The sequence below is a fragment of the Pristiophorus japonicus genome, chromosome 3 (genome assembly GCF_044704955.1).
Source record: "Pristiophorus japonicus isolate sPriJap1 chromosome 3, sPriJap1.hap1, whole genome shotgun sequence".
Lineage (NCBI taxonomy): Eukaryota > Metazoa > Chordata > Chondrichthyes > Pristiophoridae > Pristiophorus > Pristiophorus japonicus.
The window spans coordinates 167,890,162-167,902,542 of NC_091979.1; the positions used below are offsets into that span (position 1 = coordinate 167,890,162).

The window sequence follows — 12,381 nt, forward strand, 5'->3', positions numbered from 1 at the left end:
AGGGTCGAATGAAGATGTGAAGATGGATGGATATTCTGGAACTTGGCTATATATATTTTGAGAATCAAGGAATATAATATTTACAAAGGACTTCCTCTTGAGAGATTAGATGACATAGAGTCCATGGTTAGTAAATATATATGGAAGAAGCTGGTATAGGTTGAATGGCCTTGTCATGTTCTTATCATTTAACTAAATGATAGTGTTATGGAAGCAGAAAATAAAGCCGACCTGTGATAGGTTTCAAATAGTTGAATGAAAGACATAAATCATCTATTCTTAACTGATACAAACATCCCAAACAAAGAAAGGAGTAAATGGGCTGAAATATATTCAATGAGAGGTAATGCTTTTGATCCTTTATAATTGCACGTGCAAGACAGCACAATTTTACTTGGCATTTCCTGGAAACTCATGGTCCATTAGGATGTGCTGAAAGTTAAGCACAACTAAATGGAGTTAAATAGCTGTTGAATCCAGTATAAATGGCACACTTATGTCAATTCAGCTGTGGAGAGTGTGATTTCCATGTGGAATGAAGGGAGAAAAGAGAAGATAGAAATCAAGAGTTACAAATTAAGACCTGCAGAAGTACCTGGCCAGGTACATTAGGTCTTCAAGAAACCTTCATACCTATGTAGAGTAGCAGAGTACAAATACCTTCAGGCACTAGTCTACATTGCCATAAGGGGTAGGCCCTGTGACACATGTTAACCACACAGCACACCTTGATTATTATTTTAAATAAAAACACAAGACATTATGGTCATTGTTGGTTTCCAAAAACAATGGTTTCCATCTAAACGGCACTGATAGGAATGATTATGGAATTTAAAAAATCCAATGATACAAATATAGACTTCAAAGAAAAGGAGTCCTAAATCAAAGCTTGTCAAATTCATGGTACTTGCTGCCGTGGTTGCTGAGCTTCTGCCATGTCCTTGTTAGCATAGTCTGCTTCCTCCTCCTGTGCTATAGATGATTGCTGTTTATTTTCCACAAACATTCATATTGTTCAGCACACCATTAACATTCTTCCAACTCATACCAGGGTATATTGCAGAACTCCTCTGCTGTGGTACAGGTATCAGAACTAATGACCTGGATTTTAGCCCGGAGGCAGGTTCCATGCCAGGGGGTGGGGGGTTGTTTTGAGGTCAGAAAACCCGGAAGAATTATATCACGAATGTCTTGCAATTTTTAACTGCAGGCCTCCTTTAAATTTTTTTCTGTCGGTTTCCAGCTCACAGCCAGCCTGATTGACAGGCTGTTGGCCTGTTGGTGAAGAAGCCTGCAGCACAAGGCTGCAGCTGAGCTGGGCTGTGAGCAGTTAGGTCTAGTGGGTGGGGTAGGGTTCCCAATCATGGGGGTGTCCCAATCTTGTGGGGGAGTTCCGATCGCAGTGGGGGTGGGGGGGGGGGGCATAGTTCTGATCATGGTAGTGGGGCAGATGATGATCGAGGCACAGCTGGTGGCCGGAGTGGGTCCGATGTTGATCGGGGGCGAGGGGGGGTGTCCAATTGTGGGGTGCATGTCCAATTGTGGCGGGGTGGGGGTGGGGGTACAATGGTGGTCGGGGGTGGGGGGGGCTTCCGACTGCGGGGGGGTGGTGGGCTGGTGTCCGATGGTTAGAGCGGGAGTCTGATGGTGGTTGGGGGGGGGGGGGGTGGTGCAGCTGGTGGTTGCAGAGGAGGGTGTGATTGCTGGGGGTGTCCGATGATTATCGGGGGTGGGGGGGGGGGTCCGATGGTGAGGGTGGAACTACAAATCACAGGGTGGGGTTACAGTGTAGCTTGGTGGGGGTGCAGGAAGCACTCCTGCTCCTCCTGGCCCACAAGCAGTGGTTACCTCATGCAATCAGCCCTTCTCACCATCTTTCAGCTGCCGCATTTTCCGAGGCCTTGGAAACCTGGCTGACGTGAGTTATAATTAGAATGACTGTTAAAAATTAACTCACGTAACCTCATTATAATATTTAAATAACCAACCTGCCTGCTGCGAGCGGATTGGTCACCCACCCCTCCTCCCACCTCCGTTAAAACCAGAAGAGGATGGGTTTGTTTCCTGTTTTAAATTTCTTGAATTGTAACCTCTGAATTCACTCCAAGCCACCAGTTTTGGAGAGTTAAGATTCAGCCTAATGATTCAGCATGCCAAATGCTTGCACAGCTGTGTTGCTGCATGCTCATGTATGTCATTGCATGTGCTTTGCTTGGGAAGATGGGGAAAGAAATGGTATCACAATTTGAAGTGGGTATCAATTTTCTCCAGTGATCCAACTGTCTAACCTGGAGTAAGTGGGAAAACCTTGATTTCCCTAAGATAAGAACATAAGAACATAAGAAATAGGAGCAGGAGTAGGCCATACGGCCCCTTGAGCCTGCTCCGCCATTCAGTAAGATCATGACTGATCTGATCATGGACTCAGCTCCACTTCCTCACCCGCTCTCCATAACCCCTTATCATTTAAGAAACTGTCTATTTCTGTCTTAAATTTATTCAATGTCCCAGCTTCCACAGCTCTCTGAGACAGCAATTTCCACAGATTTACAACCCTCTGAGAGAAGAAATTTCTCCTCATCTCAGTTTTAAATGGGCAGCCCCTTATTCTAAGATCATGCCCTCTAGTTCTAGTCTCCCCCATCAGTGGAAACATTCTCTCTGCATCCACCTTTTCAAGCCCCCCTCATAATCTTATACGTTTTGATAAGATCACCTCTTATTCTTCTGAATTCCAATGAGTAGAGGCCCAACCTACTTTCCTCATAAGTCAATCCCCTCATCTCCAGAATCAACCTAGTGAACTTTCTCTGAACTGCCTCCAAAGCAAGGATATCCTTTCATAAATATGGAAACCAAAACTGCACGCAGTATTCCAGGTGTGGCCTCACCAATACCCTGAATAGCTGTAGCAAGACTTCCCTGTTTTTATACTCTATCCCCTTTGCAATAAAGGCCAAGATTCCATTGGCCTACCTGATCACTTGCTGTACCTGCATACTAATCTTTTGTGTTTCATGCACAGGTACCCGCAGGTCCCGTTGTACTGCAGCACTTTGCAATCTTTCTCCATTTAAATAATAATTTGTTCTTTGATTGTTTTTCTGCCAAAGTGCATGCCCTCATACTTTCCTACATTATACTCCATCTGCCAAATTGTTGCCTACTCACTAAGCCTGTCTATGTCCTTTTGCAGATTTTTTGTGTCCTTTGCTTTTCCTCCCATCTTTGTAGCATCAGCAAACTTGGCCACGTTACACTCGGTCCCTTCTTCCAAGTCGTTAATATAGATTGTAAATAGTTGGTGTCTCAGCACTGATCCTGTGGCACCCCACTAGTTATTGATTGCTAACCAGAGAATGAACCATTTATCCCAACTCTGTTTTCTGTTAGTTAGCCAATCCTCTATCCATGCTAATATATGGTCATCAAGGACACTCGCTGGAAACCATGCAATCATGCATAATTATTTGGCAGCGACTATTGCACAGGAGATTGAAGGACCTCACAGATGCAACATGAGCATCATTAACATGGTGTGGGCTGGAAGATCACATGCACATTTGCACAATAATTTCTTATTTGAGTTTAACAAGCTTTTAAATAATTCAAATACATCTTGCAGGACATGCGAGTTGACTTGCATTAAACCAGTTTGATGCTGCGAGGAATTTTGGGAATGTGCTGATGGCAGCAAATTACTGCACAGAAACTCACGCTCAGTGTGTGTTATCTCTAATTCTGAGTCAAGCCAATCATTTATCTTCTACCAGTCTAAATAAGGTGCTTTTACGTCAGAGGAGTGCAGCTGACAGCGGAGTGCAATTTTCTTATCTTCGGCTATGCCTGTAAGTATAAATAACTCATAAGCCAAGAAATTCGAGCATTGGAGACCCACAATGTAGGTGTATGAATATGCCAGGGGATTAAGTGGCTTCTGATCCTCTCTCGTGCATATGTATTGCTCTAACAATTAAGTTTCTGAACTTCAAATAAGAGGCCCGGCTGGCCTATAGAGAGACCTTACTCTGAAGACACTTGTAAATAGAGGAAAGCGGAGATCAATTTCATAAGACTGCAATGAGAATGATAATATAAAAGCAACTTATAAACACATGACCAGTGATGGGCTTCATAACACTGGTTAAAGACCACACAGTAAGTTTACAGTCCAGTAACTTAAAACAAGCAGTGTTTCTCTAACAAACAGAACCATGTGATGCAGAATTGAATGATTTCTCACAATACTGACCACTAGTGAGAAGAGACATTTTGTTACTTTTGCACAATATCGAGAGAATTCATATGATCTGCTGTGAATCACAATCCTTTCATTTTTCCAGTTGTACCACAGGAAGTGAGCAGGAGAGACATCGTGTTCCTTATCGACGGATCAGTTAATGTTGGGAATGTTAATTTTATTCATATCCGTGAATTCATCACCAGGTTAATTGAGAACTTGAACATTGGAAGTGACAGAGTACAAGTGGCTGTGGTACAGTACAGTGATGATGTAAAAACGGAATGCTATCTAAACAGTTACTCAACAAAAGCTGGGCTTGTGTCTCATGTGAGAGGGCTCAAAGTGAAAGGTGGCAGAACGGTTAACACTGGAGCAGCTCTGGACTTCGTCCTTAGAAACCACTTTACCAAATCTGCAGGAAGTAGGAAAGAGGAAGGTGTTCCTCAGATATTGGTGCTAATCACTGGTGGGAAGTCCAGAGATTATATCAAATCATCGGCAGATGTCCTGAAGCGAGCTGCTGTAATAACCTTTGCTGTCGGAGGCGGGAAAGCAGATCCAGCACAGATAAAAGAGATCGCAAGTGACCCCAGTTTGGTCTTCAATGTAAAGGAATTCCGCTCTCTGCCCGCTATACAGATTCAGGTGATGACATCATTATCAACACCAGTAATGACACCTTTGTCAACGATAATTGCTCCAGCAGTTACTATCGCTGAAGGTACCAGGATTGTTCACTGTCTTGTTCAATTAGTATTGCACTGGTAGTTGTGTAAAATAGATTTATTGATCACACTCGTGTGAAATGTGTGGATACCGAAAGAGTGGTAAGAATCTGGAACTCGCTATCACAAGGAGTAGTTAAAGCGAATAGCATAGATGCATTTAAGGGGAAGCTAGCTAAACAGACGAGGGAGAAAGCAACATCAAGATATGCTGATAGGGATAGATGAAGAGGGATGAGAGTAAGCTTGTGTGGAGCATAAACACTGGCATAGACTGGTTGGGCAGAATGACCTGTTTCTGTGCTGTAGACTCTATGCAATTCTATGTAAGTAAAAGACAGACTTACATTAGTATAACATCAGAATGACCAAATTATATCGAAGGATATCTTACTTTGAATTTTCAGGTCACTTAAATGTTGCTAGCAGCTTCAGGGAAAGAAAAGTAATAAAACAATGTGCCAGTGTCAGCCGTACAATAGGAAAAGTAACTCCTGCTGATAGTTTTTCCTCACAATTTCATCATTGTGTGTGTTATGTATGTAATAACTCGATAGATTGAATACTGTAAACTAACACAGGTACAAACCTGGCTCTGCTTTATTAGGGCCCAAAGTGATTACATCACAAGATCACACTGTTACATCACTCTGTTCTGGTTCATCCGTGTGCCGCAGCTTTATCTGATCAACGTGTTTTCTGCATGTTTGCCCATTCTTGAGCTTGACGATAAACTCTCTGTCACTCTCCTTGGCCATAACAGTACTGGCAATCCATTTGGGACCTTGACCATAATTTAGTACATACACAGGATTGTTAACAGAAATGTCGCATGACACAGCAACGTGATCATGATACCACTACTGACTTTGACGTCTGTATTCAACATGATCATTCAAGTCAGGGTGGACAAGAGAGAGCTTGGTCTTGAGACCTCTCCATCAATAGTTCGGCCCTTCAAGCCTGCACCACCATTCAATAAGATCATGGCTGATCATTTGCTTCGGTACCCCTTTCCTGCTTTCTCTCCAGACCCCGTAAGAGCCACATCTAACTCCCTTTTGAACATACCTAACAAACTGGCATCCACAACTTTCTGTGGTAGAAAATTGCACAGGTTCACAATTCTCTGAGTGAAGAAGTTTCTCCTGATCTCGGTCCTAAATGGCTTACCTCTTATCCGTAGACTGTGACCCCTGGTTCTGGACTTCCCCCAACATCGGGAACATTCTTCCTGCATCTAACCTGTCTAATCCCGTCAGAATTGTATATGTTTCTATGAGATCCCCTCTCATTCTTCTAAATTCCAGTGAATATAAGCCTAGTCGATCTAATCTTTCTTCATATGTCAATCCTGCCATCCCGGGAATCAGTGTGGTGAACCTTCGCTGCACTCCCTCAATAGCAAGAATGTCCTTCCTCAGATTAGGAGACCAAAACTGTACACAATGTTCAAGGTGTGGCTTCACCAAGGCCCTGTACAACTACAGTAAGACCTTCCTGCTCCTATACTCAAATCCTCTCGCTATGAAGGCCAACACGCCATTTGCCGCCTTCACCACCTGCTGTACCTGCCTGCTAACTTTCAATGACTGATAGACCATGACACCGAGCTCTCATTGCACCCCCCCTTTTCCTAATCTGTAACATTTCAGATAAGCTGCCTTCCTGTTTTTGCCACCAAAGTGGATAGCACTTTTATCTACATTATACTGCATCTGCCATGCATTTGCCCACTCACGTAACCTGTCCAAGTCACCCTGCAGCCTCTTAGCATTCTCCTCACAGCTCACACTGCCACCCAGCTTAGTGTCATCTGCACACTTGGAGATATTACATTCAATTCCTTCATCTAAATCATTAATATATATTGTAAATAGCTGGGGTCCCAGCACTGAACCATACGCCATCCCACTAGTCACTGCCTGCCATTCTGAAAAGAACCCGCTTCTTCCTACGCATTGCTTCCTGTCTGCCAACTCTATCCACATCAATATATTACCCCCAATACCATGTGCTTTAATTTTGCACACTAATCTCTTGTGTGGGACCTTGTTAAAAGTCTTTTGAAAGTACAAATACACCACATCCACTGGTTCTCCCTTGTCCACTCTACTATTTACATCCTCTAAAAATTCTAGAAGATTTGTCAAGCATGATTTCCCTTTCATAAATCCATGCTGACTGGGACCGATCCTGTCACTGCTTTCCAAATGCGCTGCTATTACATCTTTAATAATTGCTGCACATATGATTCCAGATCAGATTCAATTCCAGGCCATCATACATGAAATCTGGCAATGGCTTTCATCATGACAATATTGGGATGAGTGCTATGTAGATCATGTACAAATTTCTCTCTGCCTTTCTTAGGTATAACAATATGATTACCCCACCGTAAACAATCTGACTGAATGGATAGTTTGTCTTTGCGACAGTTGCAAGATTTGGTCTCATCACCCATTTGCTTGCGTATGACAGACCAATCACCACTAAGAACACAACGTTTCGCAACTGATAATATCGGGTCCAGGACTTAACTTGTTGAGCTATGACAGGGGTTCCTTCACTTTGAAAAGCATCCATAACTAACAGTAGGTCTGCGGGTTGTGGCGTCTCCACCTCTGGTGTGGGCAACGGCAGATGACTCAGTGCATCAGCACAATTCTCGGTGCCAGGTCTATGGCAAATGACATAATCCTAGGCAGATAATGTCAACGCCCACCTCTGGATGTGGGATGATGCATTGGTATTTATACCTTTTGTTTTCCGAAAACAATGACATGAGTGGCTTGTGATCTGTTTCCAGTTCAAACCGAAGACCAAACAGGTACTGATGCATCTTTTTAACCACATACACACAGGCTAATGCTTCTTTTTCTACCATGCTGTAGGCTCTGTCCTCCTTTGACAAACTTTTAGAAGCATACGCAACAGGTTGTTGTTTACCTGACTCATTAGCTTGTGGGAGCACGCAACCAACTCCATATGACGAAGCATCACAGGCCAATACTAGACGCTTACATGGATCATAATGTACCAGCAGCTTGTTAGAGCAAAGCAGATTAGTAGCTTTCTCAAAAGCTCTATCTTGAGACCCACCCCAATCCCAGTTTCACTTTTTCTTAGCAACATGTGCAGTGGCTCTAATGAAGTGCTCAATCTATGTAGAAAATTACCGAAGTAGTTGAGTAGACCAAGGAACCAACACAGCTCTGTCACATTCTGAGGCTTGGGTGTATTTTTGCTGGCCTTGGTTTTCGAGTCCGTAGGCCTGATGCCGTCAGCATCAATTTTCCTCCCCAGGAATTCGACTTCCGGTGAAGACGCACTTCGAACGTTTCAGTCTGAGTCCTACTTTGTCCAGACGATGTAGAACCTCTTCCAGGTTATTCAGATGTTCGGTGGTGTCACAACCTGTGACCAGGATGTCATCTTGGAACACGATGGTTCTAGGGACGGTCTTCAGTAGACTCTCCATGTTCCTCTGAAATATGGCTGCAGCCGAGTGAATTCAGAAAGGACACCTGTTGTAGATAAACAGTCCTTTATGATTGTTGATACACGTAAGTTTCTTTGACGTCTCGACCAGTTCCTGTGTCATGTAGGCCGACGTCAGATCCAGTTTAGTGAATGACTTCTCCCTGGCTAGCATTGCAAACAGGTCATCAGCATTCGGTAATGGGTATTGATCCTGTTTCGAAACTCATTTGATCATAACCTTGTAGTCTCCACAAATCCTGAGTATGCTATCACTCTTCAACAGAGGAACAATGGGGCTGGCCCATTCGTTAAATTCGACTGGTGATGTGACCTCTTCACACTGGAGTCTGTCCAGTTTGATTCCGACCTTCTCCCTCATCATGTACGGAATCGCCCGAGCTTTATGATGGATGGGTCTTGCATCCGAGTCCACGTGAATCTGCACCTTGGCTCCCGTGAAATTGCCGATGCCTGGTTCAAACAGCGAGGAGAGCTTGCTTAGCACTTGAGCACATGGAGTATCATCCTCCAATGACAACGCTTTGATATCGTGCCAATTCCATTTGATTTTTTCTAGCCAATTCCTGCCGAACAGTGTTGGACCATTGCCTGGAATAATCCATAATGGTAAATCATGAACTGCACCATCATACAACACCTTGACTACTGCACTGCCAATCACAGTTATGAGTTCTTTAGTGTACGTACACAACTTAGCATTGACTAGACTCAGCTTAGCCTCACAGCCTTAGTATCCCATAGCTTGTCGAATGTCCTTTGGCTCATTATTGATTGACTCGCACCTGTGTCCAATTCCATCGGCACTGGCACACCGTTAAGTTTCACATTAATCATTATCGGTTGGCTCTTGGTTAGGAATGAATACAGTCCATTCACTTCCTCCTCTGGTATCTTGGATTGCATATCCGGATCCGCGCTATACTGGTCATCATCCTCCATGTGGTGTGTTGCAGCACGCTTACTCAGTTGCGGACACGTGCGCTGGAGATGCCCCAGTCTCGAACAGCCTTTACAAATATGCTGTTTAAACCAACACTGATGAGGCCGATGATTGCCCCTACAACGCAAACATGGTGAAATTAGATTCATTCCCGTCGGCGGACTTTGGGCAGCCACAGGTTTTGCATACACAGTTGAGTAAGCCCTGCCATATGCAGCTCTGCCAAACGACGATACAATCTTGTTTACAGTACTTGCTGAGTTCCAATTTTTCGATGATATTTGCTTTAAGTTTTTGTCTGTCGTCATGCATGCTTAGGCAATCATGATGGCCTTGCTCAAATCCAGCGTCTCTGCTGCCAGTAGCTTATGCAGGATCACCTCATGGTTGATTCCAATTAAAAAGAAGTCTCACAGCATGTCTCCCAACGTGTTTTCGAACTTACACGGTCCAGCTAGACGTCTTAGGTCGGCAACAGATTCCGACACATCCTGGCCCTCAGAACGAATGTGCTTGTAGAATCGATATTGTGAGATGATGATGTCTTCTTTTGGTTTGAGATAGTCACGTACCAGAGCACACAATTCCTCATAGTCCTTGTCCGTTGGACTTGCAGGCTAGCGAAGATTCTTTGAGTCCATAGATTTTCGGACTGCAAACCGTGAGGAAGACCGCCCTGTGCCTAACTGCATCAGTGGGTTTCTCCATTTTGTTGGCCACGAAGTACTGGTCCAGGCGAGCTACAAAATATGCCCAGTAATCTCCCTCCACGAATCTCTCCAGAATTCCAATTGTGTTCATTTTTGCATGCAAAAGTTCTTAAGTTAGTTCGTCGCCAAATGTTATGTATGTAATAACTCGATAGACTGAATACTGTAAACTAACACAGGTACAAACCTGGCTCTGCTTTATTAGGGCCCAAAGTGATTACATTACATGATGGCTTGCCTTTTATACCTGGGCGGCACACACGTGCGTACAGCCCAATAACCTCCAACAGTGGCGCCACCTGGTGGCTAGTAACCCCAAGCATACATACATGACAGTGTGTTACGTGGTTAATCTTACATTTAGATATCTATCACAACATTTCTTACCACCACAAATTGTGTGATAATTTTCACGTAATTTTAGGGCAATAAAGATGGTGAGATAGTGGGGGATGGGGGGGAGGGAGGGATGGGAGGGGGGGCTTTGATTTGGGGCATGATGCAGATTCTGCCTGGTTTCCATAACTTTAAGGCCATTCAGCAAATTGCAATCGATGGTGGGCGCTTTTTGTTTTGTCTTATGATGTGACAGCACCTTTTGGGTATTTATGTTGCTGTTTCCTGGAAATTCTGTCGGAAGCAACTCTGATGGCTAACATAGGTCCCACTGGGTCTGACAGCGGATGTAAGTTCTGTTGTGGGCCTATATCAGGGTCTAAGTTTGAAAAATCAAACAGCAATCAATGCTAAAAGGGCCGAGAGTCATGGTTAAAAGGGATCAGATATCTGGGGAATCAAAAAACGTTCGCACTTTCTCCTCTTTAGCTGAGGGACTCCCTGTCTCCCCATCTCTGAGCAGCAGGGTGCTGACATGTCCATGTGATGTTTTTTAATTTGTTTAATTAGGGCGTTACTGGCCCTATTTGCCCTTGAGGAGATGGTGGTGAGCCGCCTTCTTGAACTGTTGCCCCAATAGTGCCAAGACAGGCGTAATGCCAATCTCTATTGCTTAAGAGACCTCATTCTCATGATTTGGGATGGGGTCTGTCGTGAGTGTCAGTTTTACCCCACCACACAAACCTCCATCAGCACAACAGCACCAGAGAATCTGAGCCCTTTAATCTGTAATAGTTTTCTTCTGTTGGATATTATTGTTTCACAATAATATTTACTATAATATGTACAGTGAGAGACAGGTTATTGCCAAACCTTTCATCCAAAGCTCTGCTGCCCATGTCCTAACTCACATCAAGTTCCATTCACCCATCACCCCTGTGCTTGCTGACCAACAATCGGTCCCAGTCCAACAATTTCTCGATTTTAAAATTTTCATCCTTGTGAGAAGAGTTAGGGCTAGTGACCATGAGCAAAATAAGAGATTGGTTTTGAGGAAAGATTGGAGGTGGTGGAAAAGAGTAGTAGTAAGGTAGAAAGAAATAGGGAGACCATTTCAGTGTGTGGGGCTGTGACAGCCAATGGCTGTGTCACTGAGGTGGCGTAGAGGGAGGGGGAATGCAAAGAAGGCCAGAGTTGGAAGAACAAGGTATGTGCTGGGACATAATGCTGAAGGACATTGTAGAGATGGGGAGGCTATAGGGGAATATATGGACATTAGGAGCAGGAATAGAGCATTGAGATCCTCGAGCCTCCTCCGCCATTCAATTAGATCATAGCTGATCGGCACCTCAATTACATTTACCCACCTTTTCTCCATATGCCTTGATACCCTTACCTCAGTCTTGAAAGCTCCAATTGTCCCAGCATCCACTGCCTTTTGGGGAGAGAGTTATAGATTTCTACTACCCTTTGCGTGAAAAGGAGCGTCTTGATTTTGCTCCTGAATAGCCTAGCTTCAATTTTAATATTATTCTTGGTTTCTCCCAACAGAGGAAATAGTTTCTCCATATTAACCCTTTCATAATTAGAGGGTTAGGGTTAGAGTATTGGTAAGGCTGCACCTAGAGTACCGCATATTTTTTTGGTCTCCGTATTTAAGGAAGGATATACTTGTATTGGAAGCTGTTCAGAGAAGGTTCGCTCGGTTGATTCTGGAGATGAGGGGGTTGACTTATGAAGAGAGGTAGAGTAGGTTGGGCCTATACACATTGGAGTTCAAAAGAATGAGAGGTGATCTTATCAAAAGATATAAGATAATGAGGGGGCTCGACAAGGTGGATGTAGAGAGGATATTTCCACTCACTGGGGAAACTAAAACCAGGGGACATAGTCTCAGAATAAGAGGCCGCCCATTTAAAACTG

At 43.9% G+C, this 12,381-nt stretch overlaps 1 protein-coding gene across 1 annotated transcript in view; it reads left to right on the top strand.

Annotated features, from left to right (window-relative positions):
• col6a3 (collagen, type VI, alpha 3) overlaps window positions 1-12,381 on the top strand; it is a 227,734-nt gene that overhangs the window by 66,626 nt on the left and 148,727 nt on the right. Inside the window, exon 12 of the mRNA XM_070873789.1 lies at window positions 4,344-4,964. Coding sequence (XP_070729890.1) covers window positions 4,344-4,964 — 621 coding nt within the window. The remainder of the gene's footprint in view (window positions 1-4,343; window positions 4,965-12,381) is intronic.